Source organism: Leptomonas pyrrhocoris, assembly GCF_001293395.1.
Source record: "Leptomonas pyrrhocoris isolate H10 chromosome Unknown, whole genome shotgun sequence".
NCBI classification, from domain to species: Eukaryota; Euglenozoa; class Kinetoplastea; order Trypanosomatida; family Trypanosomatidae; genus Leptomonas; species Leptomonas pyrrhocoris.
In genome coordinates, this window is record NW_015438369.1 from 147,683 (window position 1) to 175,631 (window position 27,949).

Genomic DNA, 27,949 nt, shown 5'->3' on the forward strand with positions numbered 1-27,949 from the left:
GCAAGCAGCGTAGCCGAAGGTTGTCGTTGCGGATGCCAGGTACGCGCTGAAGCACAGGGACATCGCAAGCACGCACACCGCAGCGCACACCACGGTGCGGATCACACGAACTGGCAAGCATTCACGCTGCATTCTGAGCATAGCTGTATAAAAGAACGACAGAAGAACAAGAAGAGCAAGAAGAAAAAGGCGGTATACGTTGGCGGGCTATCGGTTGCGAAGGCAGAAGGAGGAAAAAAAGGGAGGGAGCGTGAGGCGACAGGACTTCCACGCAGATCCGCAGCAACGCGTAGAACGGTGGATTCTGTGCAGAGAGCCGGTGTGGGCGACTTGCGACGTAATATATATATAAGCTGCAAGAGTGAAGCCAACACGCGTGCTCGCGTATTAGATGCTGTGCTAGAGTGGACAGGTAACCAGTAAAAAATACCTCTATCGATTTGGAAGGAGAGGAGAAAGAGAGGAGGAGGCACCGACGTGGAGGAAGGTGTGTTCTACACAAATCAGGCACGAAGAGCCCCAAACGATATTCATCTATAAAAAAAAGGCCCAGTATCATTGCCGTTGTCAGTCCAGCTTCTTTTTCTTTTTAGTTGTTAGTTCTTCTTCGTTTCTTCTTCTTCTTGAGAATGAATCCTCTTTCACCGTGACGCGTGAAAGCTGATCTCTGCAACTGCAAAAAATGCGTCTGTTAGACCCACCCAGACGATCGGCCGAGCGGTCGTTAACTCACAGACCGCAACAGCGTGGGCAGCGCTTCTCAGCTGCTGGTTTACTTGCTTCACGGGGTTCTCAATTGATTCACTAACACGCTTTTAACGTAAAGCATAAAGTAGTTAAAAAATTGAATATGAATCGGGGTTGACATTGGAAAGTGCTTTCGGATTCTCTTTCTACACGACGTCTACACAGAAGTCTCCCGACCTTTTCTGGGAAGACGCTGAGGAGACACCGTCACAATGTGGCTGCTCTTGTTGCTCTTCCCAGCAGAATAAGCCGTGTGATACTGCTCTCGATGCCTCTTCCCCTCCTTTTGCATCCCTTCAGCTTCCTCGAAGGATTACGCCGCAGACAGCCGCTTGTCGTGCAGGAATTGCGACACCATGTACAGTGACACTTCCGGCTGGTCCATCGGCACCATGTGGCCCGCATCGTACACACGCACGAAGCTAAAGTTGCCGTACTTCCGCTCCTGTCCAGCGGCGCGGCCTCCAACACGGAACTCCATGTCCGACGCGGCGTTGAAGGCGGTCTTCCCAGGCCAGTTCAGCGCCGTCACCCACGCCTTGTTGCCGATCCAGTTGCAGATAAAGTCGCAATCACCGGCGTAGATCAGTACACGGATGCCGGCCGCCAGCATCGGCGGAAAGGTGTAGTTGAAGTTTTTCACCTCGTCATACACAAACAGTTCTCCCGCCTCGTTGTTACATGTGGCCCACGTTGCGGCGTCATCCACGCCCAACGAAGCGCGCACCGCCGAGTTGTTGTAAAACGCAATGGTGTGGTTCATCGGATAGCACAGCGGGCCGTCGCAGGTCTTGCGCACGTCATAGCTGTTTAACCCCGTATTGTAGTAATAACTCTGGTAGTCGCCGCAAACCGTATTCGCAAGCAGGCACTCCGCGTTCGAGGCGGCGTAGTCGAGAGAGGCGTCGTTGCACTTTTGGATGTGGTCCACGCAGGCGGGCAGCAACGACAGCATTTCCTCATGCGCCGCCGCCGTGATGCACGGTTTGCCAGTTTTGGCGAGGCAGCCATCGTACGCCATCTCCGCGTAGGAAGGTGCCTGCGTGTACGGGTCCGTGATGCCGTTGCCAATGCCGATGCCCTTCAGGTTGATCACGGGGCCGTCACCACGCTGGTTGCCCTGGAAGATTCGGTAGCTCACCGCGGGAACGTAGTGTCCGGCGTAGCTCTCGCCGATGATGAAGAAGTCGTTCGCGCCGGTGATGGAGGGCGACGTGAACTTCCTCGCAAAGCCCTGCAGGAAGTGGTACATGTCCTCCGCCACCTCGCTCTCGTTGTGCACGTAGTTGGCCTTGTCGCCGTAGGAGTAGCCCACACCCGTCGGCTGGTCCACGAACAGCAGGTACGCCTCGTCGTTCCACCCGTACGCGTTGCGGTGCAGCTCACCGGAGGTTTCATTGACTTCGCACGGACCCAGCTCCATAGCTAGCGCCAATCCTGAGCTGCACCCGGGTCCGCCCGTCATCCACATAATCACAGGCGGTTGGCTGCCGTCCGTGGGCCACCGACGAGGACCAAACAGCCAGTAGAAGTAGTGCTTCTGTGTCCCGCTCACACCGGGGATGTCGATGTAGCCGCTGGACTGCACGACGGAGGGGTCGCAGGCGGCGTAGCCGTGATGGGCTCGGGCATTTGCCGACGCTGCTCCCTGAAGCAGCACCGCCACCACTGCACAGCACAAAACAGCTGCAGCGGCCGTCAGCTTTGGAGCACACCACATTGGCCGTCTCAGAAGGAGTCCGCTGGAAGGGTTTGTTGGTGTGTGTGTGTGTGTGTGCGCGCGTGTGTGGGTGTTTGGCAGTGATCAATACGGCGATACGATGGCTGGCTTTGAAAAGAAGTAGATGGCGCGGGCACCAACGACAACGGTTGAAGATACAGGTGGAAAAAAAAAGGAGAAGGAGACACAAAGGGAGGGGAAGCCAACATGAAAAGAGAGAAGGACACGTAAAGGACTAGAGAGGGGTGGTGCAGAAGCACGGAAGCCCCAGCTGATGGGGGACCAAGAATCTCTGTTGCACACCCCGCCCCAATCGCCAAGCCCTTCCGCTGTGCTTTCCCAACTCGTAGGTGTGGCGACCTAAAACTTTCAAAGAAAATGCTCGAAAGATTCTCAGCAAACCAAACACATATATATATAGGAGAACAAGACACGCGCTTCGGCAATTGATGGTGTACAACACGCCTCCGCAAGCTAGTCATGTCCCTTCAAGTGTCACCTCTCCGGTTGGTGAACAAAGAGAAAAAAAAGTCCTTGGATAGGCGCAAGAGGCAAAAAAAAAGTAGGTATTCCTTTCCATCACTTCACACGTGCCTGTGAAACACTGAACTGCAGCACAGTGGGAACGCTAAAACGATGGTTGAAGGCACTCTACCACGGTTCGATAGTTCGATACCAACGGAAAGCGGCGATAGGCGTATTGAAACGCAGCAGCTAATACATATCACGAGGAGCATTCCAAAACCGCCGTCGTTGAGGTGGGAGAGGCGGCAACTCAACTATCGACCCTCTCACTTCTGCTACGCGCCAACAAAAATACACATTAAAATATATAGAGAGAAGAGCGAAAGAGTTTTTAAAAAATTAAAAAAGAAAAAAGTGAAAGGAACCCAACGGCTGTGAAACGCTGCGCATCACCGCCGAGGCTTCCTCCTGCGCCGTATCGCAGTGGAGGGAGGTGCACTACATGGAAAGCCTCCTGTCGTGCAGGAATTGCGACACCATGTACAGGGCGGCCGCCGGCTGGTCCATCGGCACCATGTGACCCGCATCGTACACACGCACGAAGCTGAAGTTGCCGTACTTCCGCTCCTGACCAGCGGCGCGGCCCCCAACGCGGAACTCCACGTCCGACGCGGCGTTGAAGGCGGCCTTCCCAGGCCAGTTCAGCGCCGTCACCCACGCCTTGTTGCCGATCCAGTTGCAGATAAAGTCGCAATCACCGGCGTAGATCAGTACACGGATGCCGGCCGCCAACAGGGGTGGAACGGTGTAGTTGAAGTTGCGGTGGATGTCATGCGCGAACATCTCCGACACGACATCACTGCTGCTGTTCCACACCAAATCTGGTTTGGCACCCAACGCGCTCATCACATCGGCAGTGCGTAAAAAGTCCGAAAGGTGGTCGATCGGGTAGCACAGCTCACCAACGCACGGTTTGCGGACATCGTAGTTGTTCTTGCCGGTAGCGGAGTAGTACGCGGCAACACTGCGGCAATACGTGTTCGCCTCTCCGCACGACGCGTCCGTGTCGTCTGGGAAGGAGTTGCACTGCGCAATCAGATCAAGGCAGTGTGGCATCATCGACAGCATCTCGTCGCGGGTAGTCGCGTTCACGCAAGGCGCGCCGGTGCTTCTCTTACACCAGTCATAGGCGATGTCAACATAGGAAGGGTATTGGGTGTACGGGTCCGTCAGACCGTTGCCCACAGCAATGCCCTTCAGGTTGATCACCGGGCCGTCACCACGCTGGTTGCCCTGCAGCACACGATAGGCAACAGAAGGCACGTAATGGCCTCCGTAGCTCTCGCCTGCGATGAAGAAGTCGTTCGCGCCGGTGATGGAGGGCGACGTGAACTTCCTCGCAAAGCCCTGCAGGAAGTGGTACATGTCCTCCGCCACCCCGCTCTCGTTGTGCACGTAGTTGGCCTTGTCGCCGTAGGAGTAGCCCACACCCGTCGGCTGGTCCACGAACAGCAGGTACGCCTCGTCGTTCCACCCGTACGCGTTGCGGTGCAGCTCACCGGAGGTCTCGTTCATCAGGCAAGGACCAAGCTCAGCCAGCATACCAAAGCTCGAGCTTCCGCCCGTCATCCACATAATCACAGGCGGTTGGCTGCCGTCCGTGGGCCACCGACGAGGACCAAAAAGCCAGTAGAAGTAGTGCTTCTGTGTCCCACTCACACCGGGGATGTCGATGTAGCCGCTGGACTGCACGACGGAGGGGTCGCAGGCAGCGTAGCCAAAGTTCGTCTTTGCGGATGCGTAGACGCAGCACAGGCAGAGCGTGGCGGTGGCAGCCACGAGCGCAAAACGCGACAGCGTGGTGGTCATCAGGTATCGATAAGGAAAAGAAAAAAGAGGTGTAATAAATATATAGTACATACAGTAAATATATACTAGGGTCAGCAATTTGGAATCGGAGCGTTTGAGCACCGTCGCCGTCGCTGAGCAGCGGTGAAACAGCCGAACCGGGTGCTGCGTCTGTGTACAGCAACTTTAACAGGAACAACCAGAAAAAGAATCCGTGAGAACACGCGCGTTTAGTGCAGTGAGATTTCAGCTTTCGACACGGTGCTAAGAAGAGGAAACGAAAAAAAAAGAGCATGGGTGTTGCTGCAAAGCGTCTCTCAGCCGTTGGCATCTTGCGGCTGGACCTTTTCATACAGCGCAAGTCCTGCTGTGCAAGGACGCTTGCACCGCGGCGCGCGTGTGAGGAATGTGTTTCAGTTGCGCTTCTCATCATATAGCCCTCCCAAACGCGAGCACCGTCGGCGCCCGTTCACCTGGCGTCAGACAGAAGACAAGGGAAGCACTCATGCAGGAAAAAAAAGGGAGGCGATCCATTGCATCGCGCTTGGCTGCGATATCGTTGCCGGGGTGACAATTGACGATTCACTCAGGCTGCGGTGGAAGGCACGGGGATACAAGAAGCAACGTAAGGGTGTCACAGGATTCTTTCAGTTTCTCTGAGAGAAGACTTTACTTTCCTTGTTTGCACGACAGTAAAAAAAAAGGGGGCGATTAAGGGCGATCACCAATGCCCACAGGGAAGCTCAGCTTAGGAGGACGGCAACGAGCGCACGCACACGCACCAAAACTCTCCGCCTTGGGGTTCACGGAGGATCCGCCACGGCAAATCTTTCATTCCTTCAAGTTCCACGAAATACGCTACGTTCGCTCTGCCAATCGTGCATTGCGTAAGATTTTTGACACGACTTCCAACGCCACTTCCGGCTGATCCATCGGCACCATGTGTCCCGCATCGTACACACGCACGAAGCTGAAGTTGCCGTACTTCCGCTCTTGTCCAGCAGTACGGCCGTTCACAGTAAACTCCACATCGGGAGCGGCATTGAACCCTGCCTTCCCAGGCCACTCCAGTGCCGTTGCCCAAGCTTTGTTGCCCATCCAGTTGCAGCTGTAATCGAGGTCTCCGACGTACAACATCACAGGCACACCGGCGGCGAGGATCGGCGGGATAGCGTAGTCAAAGTTACGCAGCTCATCGTTATCGAACAGCTGAGAGACGTCGTCGTTGCACACAGACCACTGCACGCCGTCTGCCACTCCAAGTCGAGCGCGGAGCTCGGCGTTGGAGAAAAACTTCAGCGTGTGATTCATCGAGTAGCCGAGAGTACCGACGCTCTTCTTTGTGATGTCCATTGCGTTTAATCCGCTACGAGCAAACATGCCTTCAATAACGGTGCAGTACCTCGTCGCCTCCCCGCACGACGCGTCCGTGTCGTCCGGGAAGGAGTTGCACTGCGCAATCAGATCAAGGCAGTGTGGCATCATCGACAGCATCTCGTCGCGGGTAGTCGCGTTCACACACGGCGTGCCCAGTTTTTGCGTGCAGAAATCGTAGGCATAGGTAACATAGAAAGGGTACTGGATGTACAAATTTGTGAACCCGTTGCCAATGCCGATGCCCTTCAGGTTGATCACGGGGCCGTCACCACGCTGGTTGCCCTGGAAGATTCGGTAGCTCACCGCGGGAACGTAGTGTCCGGCGTAGCTCTCGCCGATGATGAAGAAGTCGTTCGCGCCGGTGATGGAGGGCGACGTGAACTTCCTCGCAAAGCCCTGCAGGAAGTGGTACATGTCCTCCGCCACCTCGCTCTCGTTGTGCACGTAGTTGGCCTTGTCGCCGTAGGAGTAGCCCACACCCGTCGGCTGGTCCACGAACAGCAGGTACGCCTCGTCGTTCCACCCGTACGCGTTGCGGTGCAGCTCACCGGAGGTTTCATTGACTTTGCACGGGCCCAGCTCCATAGCTAGCGCCAATCCTGAGCTGCACCCGGGTCCGCCCGTCATCCACATAATCACAGGCGGTTGGCTGCCGTCCGTGGGCCACCGACGAGGACCAAACAGCCAGTAGAAGTAGTGCTTCTGTGTCCCGCTCACACCGGGGATGTCGATGTAGCCGCTGGACTGCACGACGGAGGGGTCGCAAGCAGCGTAGCCGAAGGTTGTCGTTGCGGATGCCAGGTACGCGCTGAAGCACAGGGACATCGCAAGCACGCACACCGCAGCGCACACCACGGTGCGGATCACACGAACTGGCAAGCATTCACGCTGCATTCTGAGCATAGCTGTATAAAAGAACGACAGAAGAACAAGAAGAGCAAGAAGAAAAAGGCGGTATACGTTGGCGGGCTATCGGTTGCGAAGGCAGAAGGAGGAAAAAAAGGGAGGGAGCGTGAGGCGACAGGACTTCCACGCAGATCCGCAGCAACGCGTAGAACGGTGGATTCTGTGCAGAGAGCCGGTGTGGGCGACTTGCGACGTAATATATATATAAGCTGCAAGAGTGAAGCCAACACGCGTGCTCGCGTATTAGATGCTGTGCTAGAGTGGACAGGTAACCAGTAAAAAATACCTCTATCGATTTGGAAGGAGAGGAGAAAGAGAGGAGGAGGCACCGACGTGGAGGAAGGTGTGTTCTACACAAATCAGGCACGAAGAGCCCCAAACGATATTCATCTATAAAAAAAAGGCCCAGTATCATTGCCGTTGTCAGTCCAGCTTCTTTTTCTTTTTAGTTGTTAGTTCTTCTTCGTTTCTTCTTCTTCTTGAGAATGAATCCTCTTTCACCGTGACGCGTGAAAGCTGATCTCTGCAACTGCAAAAAATGCGTCTGTTAGACCCACCCAGACGATCGGCCGAGCGGTCGTTAACTCACAGACCGCAACAGCGTGGGCAGCGCTTCTCAGCTGCTGGTTTACTTGCTTCACGGGGTTCTCAATTGATTCACTAACACGCTTTTAACGTAAAGCATAAAGTAGTTAAAAAATTGAATATGAATCGGGGTTGACATTGGAAAGTGCTTTCGGATTCTCTTTCTACACGACGTCTACACAGAAGTCTCCCGACCTTTTCTGGGAAGACGCTGAGGAGACACCGTCACAATGTGGCTGCTCTTGTTGCTCTTCCCAGCAGAATAAGCCGTGTGATACTGCTCTCGATGCCTCTTCCCCTCCTTTTGCATCCCTTCAGCTTCCTCGAAGGATTACGCCGCAGACAGCCGCTTGTCGTGCAGGAATTGCGACACCATGTACAGTGACACTTCCGGCTGGTCCATCGGCACCATGTGGCCCGCATCGTACACACGCACGAAGCTAAAGTTGCCGTACTTCCGCTCCTGTCCAGCGGCGCGGCCTCCAACACGGAACTCCATGTCCGACGCGGCGTTGAAGGCGGTCTTCCCAGGCCAGTTCAGCGCCGTCACCCACGCCTTGTTGCCGATCCAGTTGCAGATAAAGTCGCAATCACCGGCGTAGATCAGTACACGGATGCCGGCCGCCAGCATCGGCGGAAAGGTGTAGTTGAAGTTTTTCACCTCGTCATACACAAACAGTTCTCCCGCCTCGTTGTTACATGTGGCCCACGTTGCGGCGTCATCCACGCCCAACGAAGCGCGCACCGCCGAGTTGTTGTAAAACGCAATGGTGTGGTTCATCGGATAGCACAGCGGGCCGTCGCAGGTCTTGCGCACGTCATAGCTGTTTAACCCCGTATTGTAGTAATAACTCTGGTAGTCGCCGCAAACCGTATTCGCAAGCAGGCACTCCGCGTTCGAGGCGGCGTAGTCGAGAGAGGCGTCGTTGCACTTTTGGATGTGGTCCACGCAGGCGGGCAGCAACGACAGCATTTCCTCATGCGCCGCCGCCGTGATGCACGGTTTGCCAGTTTTGGCGAGGCAGCCATCGTACGCCATCTCCGCGTAGGAAGGTGCCTGCGTGTACGGGTCCGTGATGCCGTTGCCAATGCCGATGCCCTTCAGGTTGATCACGGGGCCGTCACCACGCTGGTTGCCCTGGAAGATTCGGTAGCTCACCGCGGGAACGTAGTGTCCGGCGTAGCTCTCGCCGATGATGAAGAAGTCGTTCGCGCCGGTGATGGAGGGCGACGTGAACTTCCTCGCAAAGCCCTGCAGGAAGTGGTACATGTCCTCCGCCACCTCGCTCTCGTTGTGCACGTAGTTGGCCTTGTCGCCGTAGGAGTAGCCCACACCCGTCGGCTGGTCCACGAACAGCAGGTACGCCTCGTCGTTCCACCCGTACGCGTTGCGGTGCAGCTCACCGGAGGTTTCATTGACTTCGCACGGACCCAGCTCCATAGCTAGCGCCAATCCTGAGCTGCACCCGGGTCCGCCCGTCATCCACATAATCACAGGCGGTTGGCTGCCGTCCGTGGGCCACCGACGAGGACCAAACAGCCAGTAGAAGTAGTGCTTCTGTGTCCCGCTCACACCGGGGATGTCGATGTAGCCGCTGGACTGCACGACGGAGGGGTCGCAGGCGGCGTAGCCGTGATGGGCTCGGGCATTTGCCGACGCTGCTCCCTGAAGCAGCACCGCCACCACTGCACAGCACAAAACAGCTGCAGCGGCCGTCAGCTTTGGAGCACACCACATTGGCCGTCTCAGAAGGAGTCCGCTGGAAGGGTTTGTTGGTGTGTGTGTGTGTGTGTGCGCGCGTGTGTGGGTGTTTGGCAGTGATCAATACGGCGATACGATGGCTGGCTTTGAAAAGAAGTAGATGGCGCGGGCACCAACGACAACGGTTGAAGATACAGGTGGAAAAAAAAAGGAGAAGGAGACACAAAGGGAGGGGAAGCCAACATGAAAAGAGAGAAGGACACGTAAAGGACTAGAGAGGGGTGGTGCAGAAGCACGGAAGCCCCAGCTGATGGGGGACCAAGAATCTCTGTTGCACACCCCGCCCCAATCGCCAAGCCCTTCCGCTGTGCTTTCCCAACTCGTAGGTGTGGCGACCTAAAACTTTCAAAGAAAATGCTCGAAAGATTCTCAGCAAACCAAACACATATATATATAGGAGAACAAGACACGCGCTTCGGCAATTGATGGTGTACAACACGCCTCCGCAAGCTAGTCATGTCCCTTCAAGTGTCACCTCTCCGGTTGGTGAACAAAGAGAAAAAAAAGTCCTTGGATAGGCGCAAGAGGCAAAAAAAAAGTAGGTATTCCTTTCCATCACTTCACACGTGCCTGTGAAACACTGAACTGCAGCACAGTGGGAACGCTAAAACGATGGTTGAAGGCACTCTACCACGGTTCGATAGTTCGATACCAACGGAAAGCGGCGATAGGCGTATTGAAACGCAGCAGCTAATACATATCACGAGGAGCATTCCAAAACCGCCGTCGTTGAGGTGGGAGAGGCGGCAACTCAACTATCGACCCTCTCACTTCTGCTACGCGCCAACAAAAATACACATTAAAATATATAGAGAGAAGAGCGAAAGAGTTTTTAAAAAATTAAAAAAGAAAAAAGTGAAAGGAACCCAACGGCTGTGAAACGCTGCGCATCACCGCCGAGGCTTCCTCCTGCGCCGTATCGCAGTGGAGGGAGGTGCACTACATGGAAAGCCTCCTGTCGTGCAGGAATTGCGACACCATGTACAGGGCGGCCGCCGGCTGGTCCATCGGCACCATGTGACCCGCATCGTACACACGCACGAAGCTGAAGTTGCCGTACTTCCGCTCCTGACCAGCGGCGCGGCCCCCAACGCGGAACTCCACGTCCGACGCGGCGTTGAAGGCGGCCTTCCCAGGCCAGTTCAGCGCCGTCACCCACGCCTTGTTGCCGATCCAGTTGCAGATAAAGTCGCAATCACCGGCGTAGATCAGTACACGGATGCCGGCCGCCAACAGGGGTGGAACGGTGTAGTTGAAGTTGCGGTGGATGTCATGCGCGAACATCTCCGACACGACATCACTGCTGCTGTTCCACACCAAATCTGGTTTGGCACCCAACGCGCTCATCACATCGGCAGTGCGTAAAAAGTCCGAAAGGTGGTCGATCGGGTAGCACAGCTCACCAACGCACGGTTTGCGGACATCGTAGTTGTTCTTGCCGGTAGCGGAGTAGTACGCGGCAACACTGCGGCAATACGTGTTCGCCTCTCCGCACGACGCGTCCGTGTCGTCTGGGAAGGAGTTGCACTGCGCAATCAGATCAAGGCAGTGTGGCATCATCGACAGCATCTCGTCGCGGGTAGTCGCGTTCACGCAAGGCGCGCCGGTGCTTCTCTTACACCAGTCATAGGCGATGTCAACATAGGAAGGGTATTGGGTGTACGGGTCCGTCAGACCGTTGCCCACAGCAATGCCCTTCAGGTTGATCACCGGGCCGTCACCACGCTGGTTGCCCTGCAGCACACGATAGGCAACAGAAGGCACGTAATGGCCTCCGTAGCTCTCGCCTGCGATGAAGAAGTCGTTCGCGCCGGTGATGGAGGGCGACGTGAACTTCCTCGCAAAGCCCTGCAGGAAGTGGTACATGTCCTCCGCCACCCCGCTCTCGTTGTGCACGTAGTTGGCCTTGTCGCCGTAGGAGTAGCCCACACCCGTCGGCTGGTCCACGAACAGCAGGTACGCCTCGTCGTTCCACCCGTACGCGTTGCGGTGCAGCTCACCGGAGGTCTCGTTCATCAGGCAAGGACCAAGCTCAGCCAGCATACCAAAGCTCGAGCTTCCGCCCGTCATCCACATAATCACAGGCGGTTGGCTGCCGTCCGTGGGCCACCGACGAGGACCAAAAAGCCAGTAGAAGTAGTGCTTCTGTGTCCCACTCACACCGGGGATGTCGATGTAGCCGCTGGACTGCACGACGGAGGGGTCGCAGGCAGCGTAGCCAAAGTTCGTCTTTGCGGATGCGTAGACGCAGCACAGGCAGAGCGTGGCGGTGGCAGCCACGAGCGCAAAACGCGACAGCGTGGTGGTCATCAGGTATCGATAAGGAAAAGAAAAAAGAGGTGTAATAAATATATAGTACATACAGTAAATATATACTAGGGTCAGCAATTTGGAATCGGAGCGTTTGAGCACCGTCGCCGTCGCTGAGCAGCGGTGAAACAGCCGAACCGGGTGCTGCGTCTGTGTACAGCAACTTTAACAGGAACAACCAGAAAAAGAATCCGTGAGAACACGCGCGTTTAGTGCAGTGAGATTTCAGCTTTCGACACGGTGCTAAGAAGAGGAAACGAAAAAAAAAGAGCATGGGTGTTGCTGCAAAGCGTCTCTCAGCCGTTGGCATCTTGCGGCTGGACCTTTTCATACAGCGCAAGTCCTGCTGTGCAAGGACGCTTGCACCGCGGCGCGCGTGTGAGGAATGTGTTTCAGTTGCGCTTCTCATCATATAGCCCTCCCAAACGCGAGCACCGTCGGCGCCCGTTCACCTGGCGTCAGACAGAAGACAAGGGAAGCACTCATGCAGGAAAAAAAAGGGAGGCGATCCATTGCATCGCGCTTGGCTGCGATATCGTTGCCGGGGTGACAATTGACGATTCACTCAGGCTGCGGTGGAAGGCACGGGGATACAAGAAGCAACGTAAGGGTGTCACAGGATTCTTTCAGTTTCTCTGAGAGAAGACTTTACTTTCCTTGTTTGCACGACAGTAAAAAAAAAGGGGGCGATTAAGGGCGATCACCAATGCCCACAGGGAAGCTCAGCTTAGGAGGACGGCAACGAGCGCACGCACACGCACCAAAACTCTCCGCCTTGGGGTTCACGGAGGATCCGCCACGGCAAATCTTTCATTCCTTCAAGTTCCACGAAATACGCTACGTTCGCTCTGCCAATCGTGCATTGCGTAAGATTTTTGACACGACTTCCAACGCCACTTCCGGCTGATCCATCGGCACCATGTGTCCCGCATCGTACACACGCACGAAGCTGAAGTTGCCGTACTTCCGCTCTTGTCCAGCAGTACGGCCGTTCACAGTAAACTCCACATCGGGAGCGGCATTGAACCCTGCCTTCCCAGGCCACTCCAGTGCCGTTGCCCAAGCTTTGTTGCCCATCCAGTTGCAGCTGTAATCGAGGTCTCCGACGTACAACATCACAGGCACACCGGCGGCGAGGATCGGCGGGATAGCGTAGTCAAAGTTACGCAGCTCATCGTTATCGAACAGCTGAGAGACGTCGTCGTTGCACACAGACCACTGCACGCCGTCTGCCACTCCAAGTCGAGCGCGGAGCTCGGCGTTGGAGAAAAACTTCAGCGTGTGATTCATCGAGTAGCCGAGAGTACCGACGCTCTTCTTTGTGATGTCCATTGCGTTTAATCCGCTACGAGCAAACATGCCTTCAATAACGGTGCAGTACCTCGTCGCCTCCCCGCACGACGCGTCCGTGTCGTCCGGGAAGGAGTTGCACTGCGCAATCAGATCAAGGCAGTGTGGCATCATCGACAGCATCTCGTCGCGGGTAGTCGCGTTCACACACGGCGTGCCCAGTTTTTGCGTGCAGAAATCGTAGGCATAGGTAACATAGAAAGGGTACTGGATGTACAAATTTGTGAACCCGTTGCCAATGCCGATGCCCTTCAGGTTGATCACGGGGCCGTCACCACGCTGGTTGCCCTGGAAGATTCGGTAGCTCACCGCGGGAACGTAGTGTCCGGCGTAGCTCTCGCCGATGATGAAGAAGTCGTTCGCGCCGGTGATGGAGGGCGACGTGAACTTCCTCGCAAAGCCCTGCAGGAAGTGGTACATGTCCTCCGCCACCTCGCTCTCGTTGTGCACGTAGTTGGCCTTGTCGCCGTAGGAGTAGCCCACACCCGTCGGCTGGTCCACGAACAGCAGGTACGCCTCGTCGTTCCACCCGTACGCGTTGCGGTGCAGCTCACCGGAGGTTTCATTGACTTTGCACGGGCCCAGCTCCATAGCTAGCGCCAATCCTGAGCTGCACCCGGGTCCGCCCGTCATCCACATAATCACAGGCGGTTGGCTGCCGTCCGTGGGCCACCGACGAGGACCAAACAGCCAGTAGAAGTAGTGCTTCTGTGTCCCGCTCACACCGGGGATGTCGATGTAGCCGCTGGACTGCACGACGGAGGGGTCGCAAGCAGCGTAGCCAAAGTTCGTCTTTGTGGATGCGTAGACGCAGCAAAGCGTAGAACTCACCACCGCTATTAAAGCAGCAGTAATGAAGAGCTTCTGTGCCACGATCATTGCCGACCGTAAGTACGTGACTTTGTGTTGATACAGTCTAGATTAACAATAATAATAACAATAATAATAATAATGAAAGCGATGGACTACGGTGCGCTATGATAAGTCGAGAAGACGGGTTCGACCAGCAAAAGGCTGGGTTTTTTATCAGCGCACCGATGTTCACGTTGTTCCTAAATAACACTTCTTCTGCGCGGTGATTCCATGTTCAACTCATGGAAGAATGGCAAACGCTCAATACTGTAGCCGTTTGTGTCAGCGAAAATCAGATAATAATACTGATAGAAAGATCAATTTGTTGCTCGACACGTAGGCACGCTTTTCAGGTGCAGGCGACGACCGGCAGGCAGAATCGGGTTGAGGCGAGCACAGGAAAATTTGCGGGTCTTTGTGGGCGAGAACGGGGGTTGGCGCAGGGAGGGAAAGAAACACATCAAGAAATACGTATATGATGAGTGAAAAAAAAAGGACAGCGGAAGCAACACACGTAAAGCGTCGTTACGCGGTCGAAGTGTGCGGTGCCACCCACGCGTTAGCGAACCAAAACGGACGGCACTGGGTGTCGTGCGGTGTGTCCATGTCACCGCTTTGCGGATTCTTAGCACACGCACAAGGGAAAGAAAGAAGAACAGCTGCACCGCCCTTTTGTTTTTTTCTTTTGGAACGCAGCACCCCGCGGCTTCGTGAGTGCGATGGCTCTTCACACACCGGTGGAGACGCTGCCGATATGAGAGAGAGAGAGAGAGAGCAACGTTATGCGCAAACAACGCCGAGGGAGAAAAACAAGATCAGAAAAAATAGACGGAGGGAAACCGCCCTCTGCTCCCTATACAAACACGACGCTCGGAATAGCCAGATCACTACCTGATTTATCTCCCACATGCGCTCCGCTGCGCTGAGTGCACGCGTTGCATCGCCGCACGTGCGTCTGTTCCGCTGGCGAACAACGACGACACACACACAAAAAAAAAGGGGCGTTGGAGAAAACAAAAACCCGGCGATAACACTATCAGCGCCTCCCCACCCCTCCTCACAACGAACGAGAGGAAAGCCAAAAGGGAGCTGCACAGCAAATCATCCGTTCCCTCTTTCGTTTTCTGCTGACAGCTTTCTTTTCCTTTTCCTTTGTTAACGGCTGTTAAAGAAGCATAAGTGTAGCAGCGCCAACCCGAAACGACCTCTCTGCTGTTCTCTTCTCCCGGAGCGCGGTACTGTGAGACAACGCCGCCGACTCCTTTGCTGCCATTTCGTCTGTTTGCCCCTGTTGTGCTACGCCAGCCGCTTGTCGTGCAGGAATTGCGACACCATGTACAGTGACACTTCCGGCTGGTCCATCGGCACCATGTGGCCCGCATCGTACACACGCACGAAGCTGAAGTTGCCGTACTTCCGCTCCTGACCCGCCCAACGACCGCCCACCGCAAACTCCAGATCCGGTGCAGCGTTGAAGGCTGCGGTGTCCGACCACTCCAGCGCCTTTACCCATGCCTTGTTGCCGATCCAATTACACGTGTAATCCATGTCGCCAGCGTAGATCAGTACGCGGATGCCGGCCGCCAGCATCGGCGGAAAGGTGTAGTTGAAGTTGCGCTGGTGGTCCCTGTCGAAGAGCTCCCCCACCTCGCTGTTGCACGTGGACCAGTTCGCTGCATCATTGATGCCCAGCGAAGCGCGCACCACCGGATCGGTGTAGAAGCCGAGGGTGTACCCCATCGGGTAGCACAGCGGGCCGTCGCAGGTCTTGCGAATGTCGTAGCTGTTGCGGCCTGTGGCGAAATAGTAGCCCTTGTACTCGCTGCAGAGCGCGTTAGCGACGCTGCAGGACTCGTCCGTGTCATCCGGACCCATGTTACACGCCCACGTTTTGTTTAAACAGGCGGGCAGCAACGACAGCATTTCCTCGTAGGCCGCATCCGTGATGCACGGGGCACCGAGCTTTTCCTTGCACCAGTGGTAGGCGGTCTCCGCGTAAGACGGGTATTGGGTGTACGGGTCTGTGATGCCGTTGCCAATGCCGATGCCCTTCAGGTTGATCACGGGGCCGTCACCACGCTGGTTGCCCTGGAAGATTCGGTAGCTCACCGCGGGAACGTAGTGTCCGGCGTAGCTCTCGCCGATGATGAAGAAGTCGTTCGCACCGGTGATGGAGGGCGACGTGAACTTCCTCGCAAAGCCCTGCAGGAAGTGGTACATGTCCTCCGCCACCTCGCTCTCGTTGTGCACGTAGTTGGCCTTGTCGCCGTAGGAGTAGCCCACACCCGTCGGCTGGTCCACGAACAGCAGGTACGCCTCGTCGTTCCACCCGTACGCGTTGCGGTGCAGCTCACCGGAGGTCTCGTTCATCATGCAGGGACCCAATTCGCTCAATAATGCGAGACTCGAACTGCACCCGGGTCCGCCCGTCATCCACATAATCACAGGCGGTTGGCTGCCATCCGTGGGCCACCGACGAGGACCAAACAGCCAGTAGAAGTAGTGCTTCTGTGTCCCACTCACACCGGGGATGTCGATGTAGCCGCTGGACTGCACGACGGAGGGGTCGCAGGCGGCGTAGCCGTGATGGGCTGGAGCAGCGAAGACGGCGATGGCTGCGAAGGTGCACGCCACGATTGTGATGAGCACCAACGTGAATCTTGTCGGATGAGACGAGAGCATGGCTTCGGCTTTCTGCTCTGCACTCTCGTGCGTAGAAATCAGTTGCGGGAAAAAAGGAAACGGGAACTATGAAAGGCTTTGGACACCGTTTAAGATAATAAATAATGATAAAGAAGTATTCGATAAAGGTCGATAGTAATTGGAATAAATTGATGCTACAGAATAACGACAAACGGAAAGAACTGTACGTTGGAGCCCCTTCGCTTACGTGTACGGAGATTGTTTCTCGATTGTTGTGAACTGCTTTTGTTTTGCGTACAAGTCGATTTCTTCGGCACAGAAAGCAACGCGCGTGACAAACCACCTTACGCGGTGTTGTGTGCTGTTGTCTAATGTTGAGAGGGGTGATGGAGGTTTGCAAGAATGGGCCGTAGCATTCTGCCGCGGCTACACACGCACACACACACACACATCGTAGATGCGTGCGCAAGTGAATTTAAAGACGGAGAAGGAAGCAGAGGAGTTCGGAATGGCAGCGTGAAACAAATGAGATGCATCAAAGCCCTCATCCGCCGACTTCAAATTCAGTTTCACAAGATTGAAGCACGCCAGCCAAAAAGACTTTACCTATGTGATTGCGATGATAGGCTTTTTTCGCCGGGGATTTGGCGAAACAACGCTTGTCCGCATAGAGCGGAGAAACCCCTCACTTCCTCTCAAATATGGAAGTGTTGTTTCTATTTATCTCTTCTCCCTTCGGCAAAGAGCGAAAAAGGTGCTTTCGTTTTGATTTTTCTTTCTTGTTTTGTTTTGGTAGAGCACGCCGCGGCAGAACAACAACGGGCTCTGCGCGGAGTTCAACGTCATGCGTCGCCCTCACCGTTTTTTGCTTTACCTGCTTGTGTGTGCGTGCGCGCGCGCGACGCCGCAAACCTAAAGCGCTCCGCGACAAATAACAAAGATATTGAATGGACAGCATCGCGAACGTCAGGATTTTTTTTTAGAAAAACAAAAAAAAGACAAAGAAAACATTTATATAGAAAAAAACAAGAACAGGACTTATGACAGATCACAAACCAAAACTGCCACAGCTCGAGGGGGGCTTCTTTTCCTCTTTAAATGTGCATCGTAAGACAAACAGTAATCTGGGCATGACAGCCACACTTGTAAAACACAAAATGCTTTACAAAGCACTGCTTTAAAAGGGGAAAAGGGGGGGGGGGCAAAAGGTATCACATAAGCAAAGGGGAACAACAACACCACCAATGATACCGTTAACGCGCAAACGTAGATACTAAATAGATAGATAGGTATATGTGTGTAAAGTAGATTTATACAGCACAACGTACTTGTGCATAGCTTCAAAATTAAAAAAAAAAATACATACACATATACATATATAAGTTTATTATTATTATAATGGCAAAGCGAAGTTAAGATGTTTGAAACGAGTGTTATTTTCATTTGGGTTCCTCGCACGTACCTCACGATGAATGCTCGTTTTATTTTTCGCCACCAGTTCATCAGGTTAGGCCCGTGCTCTGAGCGCATCTAACATACATCGCCACATACATTGATATACATTGATAACTAGATAGCTAGCATACAGGCATTTGGAAGAAAACAAACAGCGATCACGAAAAGATGCGGTTGTAAAAGGAAAACAAAAACAAAAGGTCTTATAAAACACGCAAAGGAAGAAAAAAAAGGCAACACTGGTTTAAGAGAAGAAAAGGAAAAGAGAGGTACAATTATTTTGATCACAACTTGCTCTGCGGCGTTTGTTATGGAGAGCAGAGAAATACCGCCCAAAGGCAAAAAAAAAGAGGGTTAAGGAGACGAGGTTTCCACGTAATTAAATACCTAACAAAGAAAAAACTAAAATAATAGTGAAAAAAAAAAGGGAGCTGTTTGGGACTACTTGCTTCTGCCACGTCCGTGTACTAAGGCGCGGAGGGGAAAGTAGAAATTGAGTTCTGCAGATAGATGCGGCAGGGAAAGAAACGACGCTGGGCCCTTCCGTACTAACAATTCTTTCTCCCTCTCTCGAGCCGTTTCAGAACTCTTTGTTACGCCTCCTTTCTTGTGTATGTGCACCTCTCATAGCACACATACATCGCAACTTCTTTTTTAGGCGATGCCGACAACTTCTTGGGCTCCGTCGACGGCGTCGTCGACGAGTGTGGAAACCGTGTGGGGTCTCTCTCCTCTTCCCCTCGCCGGCCTACATCGAATGGCGGTCGTCCGTGTCATCCGCGCTTCTGACCTCGTGCAGCGGTGGCTTGCACGTGAGCCGTGGACTGCACCGCTGCGGCGCTGCCGGCGGTGGTGGTGCTGGTAGTGGCAGTGGCCACCCCTTCGCCGTTGCCGCGCCGTCCCGTGGTGCGCGAGACGCGTTTGAGAAGCGCGCGCGGGATCGCACGCTGCCGGTGCCTGTCAGTGGTCCGCCAAACCGGGGCCGTTCAGCCGGTGGCGTGACGTGACATGCCGGGTTCTCTGTGGGTGCGCCGACAACGCGTGATGACGGCGCGGCAGGGACGAGATGGAGAGACGGGTCGAGTGCAAACTGCTTGGTTGAGTTCCTTCCCCGCCCTGACCCGTCCGCTGGCGGCAGCGCTGCTGTTCGGTTTAACGTAGTGCACTGCTGGGCATCTTTCCCTTCTGGCGCCAACGCGGGTGCGATGTGCAGCGAAGACGACGTCGACGGCTGTGCGACGACCACCGCAGTGGAAGTCTTTGCGAAAGCGACGGCCTTGCTGGTACGCGCAACGTCACGCGCCGGCGACGCCCTCTCCGTCAGCATGACGGTCGTGGCCTGTCGTGCATCACCCCGGCTGCCGAGAGCAGCAGATACAGAAGCAACCCCGGGCAGCTGGCTGAGCGCAGCAGAGGCGGTGCTAAAGCTGCTATCATGAACGCGCCACTGTCCTTCATGTCCGGCCGCAAAGGGCGCCTTGGACTTGCTGGCCACCAGCAGGTCAACGCCCACGTCAGCGAGACGACCGTCACCCAGCAGCGCCTCTGTGATGTCGCGATGGCCTTCCACCAAGTCGCCGCTCACACCGCACGACCCATTGCCCATTCGATTGAGATGGGAACTGCTCTGGGCCACGTCATCGGTGCTGCGGCGGACGGTGAGGGTGCGGCCAAGCCCAACGCTTTTCGTCGCCACGTCGTCTTCGTCCTCGTCTTCGTCTTCGTCGTGTGGTGCGGGGGCGTAATCTGCGGAGACGATCTTGTGCGGCGTGTTGCGCACTGCGCTGCCCACCCAGACCCCGTCATCATCGCCGAGTGGGTCGCTGCCACTCGCCGTGGGGGTGGTACGCACAACGGCAGTACGACAGTGGTACCGCGCACCACCACCATTGCCACTCTCATCAAACGAGCGGGCCTCGGTGATATCAACTGTCGCCCTTGTCGGCGCTCCGCCCGTAATCATCGGTGTGGCGGGGTTGGCGGTGGTGGCAAGCGGCGTCTTGCTGCGGCTGCTGTTCGCGAGAGCAGCGACGTCGAACGGCGCCTCGTCGAGATAAACCTCGAGGGGATTCGCGCCGTACGATGCAGTGGGAGAAGTCGAGGAAGACGACGACGAGAATGAGGACGATGATGAGATGGCCGGGGAGGCGGAGCGCACATCGACCTTCCGCGCAGCCGCACTGGAGAGGAGAGCTGATGTGGCGGACAGAGGAGCAACCGCAGCTGCAGCAGCGTTCGTGGTGTTGGTTGTCGTGCGCGACACAGCCGGTGCAACCACCGCCGGTGGCAGTGAAAAGGCTGCCGAGGCGAAGGGAGGCGGCGTGGCGATAGCGGCAGAAGTGGAGACGGCGCGCACGGGAGCCGACGCTCGCGCGTCGATGACGCGTCCTCTAAAGGCGTCGATCAGCGACGGAGAAGCCGCAGCGGCAGCAGCGACTTCCGGTGTGTACGGCGCTGGAAAGGACGAGGTGGGTGCGAATCTTGCCTTTCCGAGTTTCAACACACCGACGTTACGGGTGGGAGGGGCCCGATCGGCCAGAAAGGACGCCGCAGCAGTGGTAGCACACGCGAGACCGCCTTGTCTCTCCGTGGTGTCGTCGCCTTCCTCCTCTTCTCCTTCTTCTCCTCCGTCGCCGGCCGTGTCATCCAGTCCCAACGGCGAGTCGCCACCGAGCGCCTTTGCTGCGGGATCGAACCAACGACGTGGCGATACAGCAGCGTCCGCCGGCGACGCACGCGAGGCTGTAGCGGCGGCGTTGCGCCCACACATTCCGCCGTCCGCATCATTCTTTCCGATCGTAGCTCCCCGCGCGCCTTCGAAAGGTGCGAGCCCGGCGTTTGCCGGACAAGTGACCGGCGGTATCGATAGCAGCGGCGGCGAAAGCAAAGGCGCGAGCAGGGGGCTTACATCTATTGGCACGACACCCCCCATCGTTTCTCTTGACGATGAACGAGAAACAGCAGCGCTGTCATGAGGGCAGTCCTCCTCAGCGTCAAGCGGGCTGTGGCTCGTTGCGACGGCGCGCCTGGACGGGTCGGCAGAGACTGAGAGAGACCACACGGGTGCTAGTCCGTGTAGATGTTCCTTCTCCTCCGCGAGGGCGGACGTGTGCGAAGTAGATGCCTTGTCTTTTCCCGCGTATGTCATGGCAGCCGTCACGCCGTCCAGCATGGGTGCAATCCGCTGCACCCCGCTGGGCAGCTCCTCCACCTCGATCATCGTCGAGACCCACTGCGCACCCGTCGCCCTGTCCTGATGCTGCTCGGCGTGTGCGTGGCTGCGCGTGCGCAGTTGGCAGAAAGTGTCCGACTGCGAGGTAGACTCTAAAATAGATCGCGAGGAGTCCGGTGAGTCGGGCGACGAGGAAAGAAAGTCACAGAAAGGCGGCGTGACGGTCGACGGCGGGGGCGGCTTCGTCCCCTTCGCCCTTTCAGCACGCATGGCTTGAAAAAGCGCTTCGTTGTTGTCCACGCCGCTCACACGTTGCAGCGGGGGATCAAGTGGGGAAGGAAACAGACGTAACGCCGAAAACTTTTCCTGCTTGTCTTGTGCCACCGGCGCCGCTGCAGCTGCGGTGGCTGAGGCTGCGTGTGAGGTCAACCACAACGCGTTGACGTCATTGCAGTCCGCCCCGCGCCGCACGCTCGAGCCTGGCAACGCCGTTTGCTGGAAAAGGCCCCTGCCGCTGGTACCGAAGCCGGTGCTACGGCTGAAGGAAACGTTCTGCACCACTCGCGGCGAGACAAGCCACTTCTCTGCAGCAGCTTCACACGGCGACAACGGCGCCTCGACGGCGCTCCTCCCCACAGGGGCTTGCCCGGTGCAAAGCAAAAAAGGGCTGCTGCGTAGTGATGCCGGAGAGGCCTCCCACGAGGTCGGTGTCGGGCACTGGATGGAGAGGACGCCAAAGGGTTCCGCAGGCGGCGGCGAGGCGCGCTGCGGTGCCGCCACGGCGAGCGCTGTGGTGCTCGCGTTAGGTCGCGGTCGTGGCGACGAGAGGGAAAGGGAGAAAAGGGACGACGACGACGGTGCCGCGCCGGCTGTGCAGGGCGCCCCTGCGTGGAAGAGGTTGACGGCTGGTGCGCGAGGTAGGGTGGCAGTGGTGGTGGTCAGCGACCGCTGAGGCAGAGCCCGCGTGGCAGCGGCAGCGGCAGCGATGGCGGCGGCGGCAGAAGCGGTTTGGTTTGCTAGAAAGCTCATCCTCGAGGTGAACTTCTCCTTTCGGCGCCGCTCTCGTTGTTTCGCTTCCATGATTTTGTAGAAGAGACTGTCCACGCCGAGCTCCGTGCTGCTGGTCATGTCGGTGCTGAGCTGCTGGTCACCGCTGTCGGCGGCGGTGTCCGATTCAGATTGCTGACTGGGCAGACTGGTGGTTGCGCCGTTCACGTTTTCGCGGCTGCGGCTGGCGGTGCTACTGTTGGTTCCTGTCACGGTCGCCTCCCGCGTGGACGGCTTCTCCTCTTGCAGTGCGCCTTCAGAGCCACCGCGGTCCGCAGCGCTCATCTTCACGATGCGCTCCGGTGTTGCCTCAGTGACTTTCATAGGGGAGTTTGTCTTGCATGAAGTCAAGGCAACGGAGTCCGTCCGAAGGCCTTCCTCGCGATTCTCCGTCATCGTCGTCCGTCGCGTGCACGCGATGCTGGATGCTGCCGACGGGGGCGGCCCGCTCCGCTCGTCTCCTGTTGCCACCGCCGAAGCAGCGCCGGGCGATGTCGCGACGACGGGTGCTGGATGAGGGATAGCACTGTGTTCCAGCTCTCCCTTTTCTTCTTGCAGAAAAAGGCGTGTCTCCCCTGCCGGCGCTGGGGCGCGCCGCACTACCGACAGCGTGGACGACGGTTGCGCACGCGGCTGCTGCGGTTGCGGCTGATTCTGTTCGGAGGGCGTCGCTGCAGGGTTATGCGTCGCGGACACCAAATGAAGGAGGAATTCCTCCATCACGGCGGACGAGGAAGACATGCTGCTGTTGCTGCTGCCAGTGCTGCTTCCGGACAAGGAATCGGCTGAGCCTTGTCCAATCCCCAAGGGGCCGTCGTCTTCACTTGCACGCATACTCTGGTCTGCTTTGCGATGCCGATCCACCCGGCGACGAGTGCGACACGGGCCGTCCACGGAATCGTGCGGTTCGACGAGTACGATAGATTCGTCCTCAGTCGGGTGTGTTCGCAACGGTCGCTGCTCCCTGCTCATAGAGCGATGACCGGGTTCGCGAAGACGGTGCGGCGTGGCCGGCGCAGACACCATGGGGGTCACGGAGTCCGCCGTGCTGGTGGTGGAAAGTGTGGACAGCACACGGGGCAGCTGGCACGCCTCCGTCACCTCTTCCTCCTCCTCTTCGCCCTCCTCATCCTCAAAGGCAGAGGCGAGAGAAACGGGCTGCAGGTGCTGCAGGTGATGCGGGTTCGCCGTCGGGGTGGCCCATCGCTGCTGCTGTTCACGGAGCGCAGGCGCACCTTCCAATAAAAATGGGTCTCGCCCAGCAGTTAAGGAACCTTCTCTACCCATCATCCCTGTCGTTGCTGCTAATGGTTTGCCGGCTGTAAAGGAATGCGGCTTGACCGTCTTTTGTTCCGCATGCGGGCGTGACGTGGAAGCCGGCAGCGTCTGCGCCAGCCATTTCGGTGGAGGGGTGTGCACAAAACGAGGTCGCGCCGGTACGGTGACTGCGACGATGGAGGGCGGTAGCAGCGGCTCGGCCGCCGACAGAGTCCGGCTGAGCCGGTCGTTCTCCCCTTCTTTTGCCGCAGCCAGCGGGGCATAGCATCGAGGGGAGCGGAGGAGGGGACTGGCGTTGTTCTCCAACGCCATCGGTGCTGGTGTGCAACAGGTGTTGTCCTGTTGATGCCGCCTTCTCAACGCCTCAGCTGCGCTTGCTGCTGCTTCGGCGGCTGTCGAGGTCATGGCGCCCGCGAAGTTATTTGGATACAGAAAGGCGTCACTCGGCCTGTTAAGACTGGTGTTCGTTCTCGCAGCGGTCTCCTCCGACACAGCAGGCACGGCGGTGTTGGATGCTTCTACCGACTCAAGGTGATAGGTAGGTGTAATGCCGGGCAGACTCCCGCCGCAGGCATTCAAGCGGATGCCGTGTGCCTCTGCCGAAAGCACCGGAGAAGACCGCGTGGAGCCCGCAGCGGACTGGTCGCGACCCTCTCGATGCATCGGTAGAAAGAAACAAAAGAAGAAGTTTTGAAGAAAAACAAAAAGGTTAAAAGCTTTCGAGCTGCGCTAACGGCAGCTACCCCCGACAGCGCAGACGTACCTCGTCTCTACTATGGTTCTCTGGTGTACGTGTGTTCTTTGTTGTTTGTTGTTGCCGAAGGGCTTTTTCTTCTTTTTGCAGGCAAGAATGTTTTCCTTTGCTACGCGTAAAGTCAACAGCGGTGTTGAAGCACACGCCAAGAAGATGTAGAACACGATTTATCAGAATGCAAATATATATGTACACGATACCAGACAAGAAAAGCCACGAGGTAGCGCCACGTACAAGCAAGACAGCCAAATAAAAAGAGTAAGGAGAAATAATAAGAAAAGAGAGGTGCGTTAACGCCAGAAACAGTGAAACGAGAATTAGGAAAGCAGAGTCTGTCAAAGAGTTCGGTGAAACTTCAAAGAGAAAATACTTATCGTAATAGTAATGATCATAATCAGCAAGAACAAGAAAGAGATACAGAAAAAAAAACCTTAAGAGACGGCACAGCAGAGAAAGAAACTGTCTACACTTCTCAGGAGAGAGAGAGAGAGACGACAATTTGCGGTTGGGGTGGGGGGGGGGGGGGCAAGCGGACACGCTAGCACTCACACGGAGGACTTTCTTGCCTTCTATACATACACAAGTGCTCTTTACCCCTTTAAATGAGAACCTTCGGTTCCTCTTTCGTGGTGATTCAAAAAAAAGTAAATAACTAAAAAACGGGGGGAGGAGAAGAGAAAGCGAACGAGGAAGAAAAGAAATTATGATCTATATGTTTATGCTTATATCAAAGGAAGAGAGAGAGAGAGAGAGGAATTAATCTGCTTTCTTTTATATACAAAAAGAAAAAAAAAGGGAGGAGAGATTGAAATGATCAACATGAAAAGGGAAATTACCAGGAATTGGAGAGAACTGGCAGACAACAAAGGTCGAACGGGAAAATAAAAAAAAGATGTGTGTGTTTTGTGGGTCTCAACGACTACCTCGAGACTTCTACTGCGTCTGCGACAACGACAGAGGTCGCAAAAACGAGAATTGACGGCACGAGCTGAGAACAGAGAAAAGAAAAGGGGGAGAGGAAAACGAAAACAGCCTGTAGCACCACGAGGAATAGAAACTAGAAACAAACTTCCCTGCGTTCTACGTTTGACGAGTTCAAAAGCAAGAAAACCAGAAAACACCAAAAAATTAATCATAATAAAGAGAACTCTCACGTAGAAATTGGGAAATGAGGAAGTCGGGGACAGTGGCAGACTGTAGTCAAAGTTTTGTTTGGGGGCGAGGGGCGTCGACAGCGATCATGTGTGTACAAAAGAAAAATGGAGCTTCACAGCAACAACACGATTAGACAATTAAGGGGAAAAAAAAAGAAGACAGCAGGTTTCCAAAAAAAAGAATAAGAAAAACAGATGTGTGTAGTTGACAGTGATGATGACCGCTCCGTCGCGCCGCCAACGCGACTGGGAAATTAACAAAGCGAAAGTGTTCTACAAATGACTTTGTTTTTTTTTTGGCCGTCTCCGGTTAAGCTCTGCACAGTAACGGAAGGAAATGTTGATCTCTACCGTCGTACGGTTGAGCATAGATGCCTCAGCGAGCTTCACTCTCTTACTCTCGCCTTACCAGGTGTTTGCAGCACAAAAAATCTCTCCGGAAGGGCAAAGAAAGAAAGAAGGGAAGAAGGAAAGAAGGAAAGAAGGAAAGAAGGGAAGGAGCGCCGTGAAGAAGAGCAGGTTGGAAATGCGAAGAAGGAGTAAAGACGAACATGCGCGAAGTCGCTCTTCTTCTTCTTTTACTTTTCATGGCACGCCCCTCTCTTCATCCGGTTGCGGTGCACGAGATAGTAGCAGCTCCTCCCACGCTAGAGCGACTGGGAAACGTAGATGCGTTGCGTCACTCTAAGGACCGCAAATGATGCGTTCTCACGCTCTCCCGCTGTCCCCCGCCTGTAACTTGCTGCTCATCGTGGGAGAGAAATCGAGAGGGGACATCAACATCGGACCTGTTCTGGTAGAGGAGGCTTCTGTTACTGCTTTTTTGAAAGCGGCTTCATGTTGTTGTTGTTTTCTTTTTTTTCTTTTTTTTCTTGGCTGTATCAGGCTTGTTTGTGGCTGTGCGTGGCCGCAGCCGGGGCCACCACGCACTGCCACTTGAATACGCCTGTCGTCGATCCTTCTTCTTTTAAGTTCTTTTAGCCTTGACGACAACACCACAACACATCCTACAAGTTCATTACATCACCGAAGCACATCGGACAGACGGACCTGAGGGCGCTTAATACGTCTCCGGCGGGAAGTCGCCGACCTCCACCTGGTCTGGCCGCAGCACCCCGCCGTACATGGCGTTGCACGTGAAGAGTCGCACCCCCTTCACCGTACCGTCCGACTTCCCCACCGGTTCATCGAACTCCACTCCGACCCAGTAGCCGGGCTTCAACGCCGCCACGCGGCCGACGTAGCGCACCGTCCCAAGACGCTCCCCGGGCGCGCAGCAGCAGCGATCCCCCGGCTTCATCTTCTCCGCTGCCTCCTTGAAGCTGTTCTCGTCCGGCCCCGACGGCAGCTCGACCCCCGCCTTCGCCATCTCCGCCCGCTGCTGGGCCAGCATGCGCTCCTTGAAGGCGCGGAGGTTGTCGGGCCGCTTCAGCCACTCCCCCTCGGTCATCTCGTACTTCTCCACCTGTGACACGTCATCGAAGTTCTCCACCTGGGCAGCCGGGCGGAGGTCCACGACGTGAATGCGGTAGCCGTTCTCGCAGCCGTAGAAGCCCAGCAGCTTCTCGTCCTTCATGTTGCTTTCAACCTTGCAGTCACGAGCGTCGTAAAGCTCCAGGCGGATTTGCTCGGCTGGAATGCCAAAGCGGGAGTACATGTCCTCTCGAATGCTCTGCACCGTCTGTGCGAGGCCGTAAGCCTTCTCCGGCACCACCCGCTGACTCGCCGAGTGCGTCACGGTGACCTTGACTATCGACATGTTTCTTTGTGCGTGAGTTCTGTGTATGCGGATGTATGCCAAAAAAAAAGGGCGTGAAAGCAGAGCAAAGCTGCTTAGTGAGCAGCAGTTGTTTGTACGCACGATTGCTCAATGGACGTGGGAACGCGCGGCCGCTTCGAACGCCTACGGGGAGGTGGACAAGGCGCGACAACAGGAGGAGAGGGGAGAAGGCCTTTGATCTTCTTCTCTTTGGGGGGGCGCCTCGCGATCGCGTGAGGTGAAAAGGACTTCAAAAAAACAGGCCGAAATGCTGAGCAGCACGCGATGGATACCCGCGTGTGGTACAAGGAACGCGCAATGATCAGGATGGCGGGGGAGGAAGACAAGGTTTGTGCCAAAGAAAAAAAAGGGATGGAGTGTATAACAGCACTGCAGTGAGAGAGGACATCACACACACACACACACACATGGAGAACGTCCATAAATATCTGCTCGTTTACGATTTGCTATTATCAGTTGGGCAGTACACGGAGACAGCGACATCCTGCTTACTGCGTCCCAGTCGCCACCCACGCATCGGCGTGCGTCTCTCCCTCCGCACGCACACACATACATACATACAACGAGCGCTGAGAGAGAGGGGGGGGGGAAGCGGGCACCGTTTCGAAACGGCGCGACGCCTCTCTGCTCAGCCGCGTTACAAGCATGTTCTTCTTCTGTTCTCATTATGATACCGCTGGCCGCTGCCGTATATACCGGTGACACCTTGACGTTGATGCGTGATTTTTGTTTGTCACTGGAGTC

At 55.7% G+C, this 27,949-nt stretch overlaps 10 protein-coding genes across 13 annotated transcripts in view; all 10 read right to left on the minus strand.

Moving 5' to 3' along the window:
• Nucleotides 1-433, minus strand: part of ABB37_06114 (serine carboxypeptidase (CBP1) putativeserine peptidase Clan SC Family S10) — a gene marked incomplete at its 3' end in the record, with an annotated part of 1,970 nt that extends 1,537 nt beyond the window's left edge. Inside the window, exon 1 of the mRNA XM_015804366.1 lies at nucleotides 1-433. This exon is cut by the window's left edge and continues 1,537 nt beyond it.
• Nucleotides 434-1,060: 627 nt separating this feature from the next.
• Nucleotides 1,061-2,576, minus strand: ABB37_06115 (putative serine carboxypeptidase (CBP1); the record flags this gene model as incomplete). Its single annotated transcript, XM_015804367.1, has 1 exon — nucleotides 1,061-2,576. The coding sequence occupies exon 1, from the start codon at nucleotides 2,465-2,467 to the stop codon at nucleotides 1,061-1,063; it is 1,407 nt and encodes a 468-aa protein (XP_015656941.1). The 5' UTR covers nucleotides 2,468-2,576.
• Nucleotides 2,577-3,430: 854 nt separating this feature from the next.
• Nucleotides 3,431-5,045, minus strand: ABB37_06116 (putative mitochondrial serine carboxypeptidase (CBP1); the record flags this gene model as incomplete). Of its 2 annotated transcripts, none has more annotated exons than XM_015804369.1 (1): nucleotides 3,431-5,045. In XM_015804369.1, exon 1 carries the CDS (start codon nucleotides 4,850-4,852, stop codon nucleotides 3,431-3,433), a length of 1,422 nt encoding a protein of 473 aa, XP_015656943.1. In that variant the 5' UTR covers nucleotides 4,853-5,045. The 2 variants fall into 2 exon arrangements, with proteins under 2 accessions (XP_015656943.1, XP_015656942.1); XM_015804368.1 differs by having other exon boundaries at nucleotides 3,431-5,031.
• A 593-nt stretch (nucleotides 5,046-5,638) lies between these two features.
• ABB37_06117 (putative mitochondrial serine carboxypeptidase (CBP1)) lies at nucleotides 5,639-7,352 on the minus strand (the record flags this gene model as incomplete). The annotated part of the gene is made up of 1 exon (XM_015804370.1): nucleotides 5,639-7,352. Exon 1 carries the CDS (start codon nucleotides 7,058-7,060, stop codon nucleotides 5,639-5,641), a length of 1,422 nt encoding a protein of 473 aa, XP_015656944.1. The 5' UTR covers nucleotides 7,061-7,352.
• Nucleotides 7,353-7,979: 627 nt separating this feature from the next.
• On the minus strand, nucleotides 7,980-9,495 carry ABB37_06118 (putative serine carboxypeptidase (CBP1); the record flags this gene model as incomplete). Its single annotated transcript, XM_015804371.1, has 1 exon — nucleotides 7,980-9,495. The coding sequence occupies exon 1, from the start codon at nucleotides 9,384-9,386 to the stop codon at nucleotides 7,980-7,982; it is 1,407 nt and encodes a 468-aa protein (XP_015656945.1). The 5' UTR covers nucleotides 9,387-9,495.
• An 854-nt stretch (nucleotides 9,496-10,349) lies between these two features.
• On the minus strand, nucleotides 10,350-11,964 carry ABB37_06119 (putative mitochondrial serine carboxypeptidase (CBP1); the record flags this gene model as incomplete). Its single annotated transcript, XM_015804372.1, has 1 exon — nucleotides 10,350-11,964. Exon 1 carries the CDS (start codon nucleotides 11,769-11,771, stop codon nucleotides 10,350-10,352), a length of 1,422 nt encoding a protein of 473 aa, XP_015656946.1. The 5' UTR covers nucleotides 11,772-11,964.
• A 593-nt stretch (nucleotides 11,965-12,557) lies between these two features.
• ABB37_06120 (putative mitochondrial serine carboxypeptidase (CBP1)) lies at nucleotides 12,558-14,336 on the minus strand (the record flags this gene model as incomplete). Its single annotated transcript, XM_015804373.1, has 1 exon — nucleotides 12,558-14,336. The coding sequence occupies exon 1, from the start codon at nucleotides 13,947-13,949 to the stop codon at nucleotides 12,558-12,560; it is 1,392 nt and encodes a 463-aa protein (XP_015656947.1). The 5' UTR covers nucleotides 13,950-14,336.
• Nucleotides 14,337-15,218: 882 nt separating this feature from the next.
• Nucleotides 15,219-16,992, minus strand: ABB37_06121 (putative serine carboxypeptidase (CBP1); the record flags this gene model as incomplete). 2 transcript variants are annotated; one of them, XM_015804375.1, is made up of 1 exon in its annotated part: nucleotides 15,219-16,992. In XM_015804375.1, exon 1 carries the CDS (start codon nucleotides 16,602-16,604, stop codon nucleotides 15,219-15,221), a length of 1,386 nt encoding a protein of 461 aa, XP_015656949.1. In that variant the 5' UTR covers nucleotides 16,605-16,992. The 2 variants fall into 2 exon arrangements, with proteins under 2 accessions (XP_015656949.1, XP_015656948.1); XM_015804374.1 differs by having other exon boundaries at nucleotides 15,219-16,681.
• Nucleotides 16,993-18,768: 1,776 nt separating this feature from the next.
• Nucleotides 18,769-24,180, minus strand: ABB37_06122 (hypothetical protein; the record flags this gene model as incomplete). Its single annotated transcript, XM_015804376.1, has 1 exon — nucleotides 18,769-24,180. One exon carries the CDS (start codon nucleotides 24,178-24,180, stop codon nucleotides 18,769-18,771), a length of 5,412 nt encoding a protein of 1,803 aa, XP_015656950.1.
• A 2,305-nt stretch (nucleotides 24,181-26,485) lies between these two features.
• On the minus strand, nucleotides 26,486-27,478 carry ABB37_06123 (putative tubulin-specific chaperone; the record flags this gene model as incomplete). 2 transcript variants are annotated; one of them, XM_015804378.1, is made up of 1 exon in its annotated part: nucleotides 26,486-27,478. In XM_015804378.1, exon 1 carries the CDS (start codon nucleotides 27,182-27,184, stop codon nucleotides 26,486-26,488), a length of 699 nt encoding a protein of 232 aa, XP_015656952.1. In that variant the 5' UTR covers nucleotides 27,185-27,478. The 2 variants fall into 2 exon arrangements, with proteins under 2 accessions (XP_015656952.1, XP_015656951.1); XM_015804377.1 differs by having other exon boundaries at nucleotides 26,486-27,456.
• Between the last annotated feature and the right edge of the window lie 471 nt (nucleotides 27,479-27,949).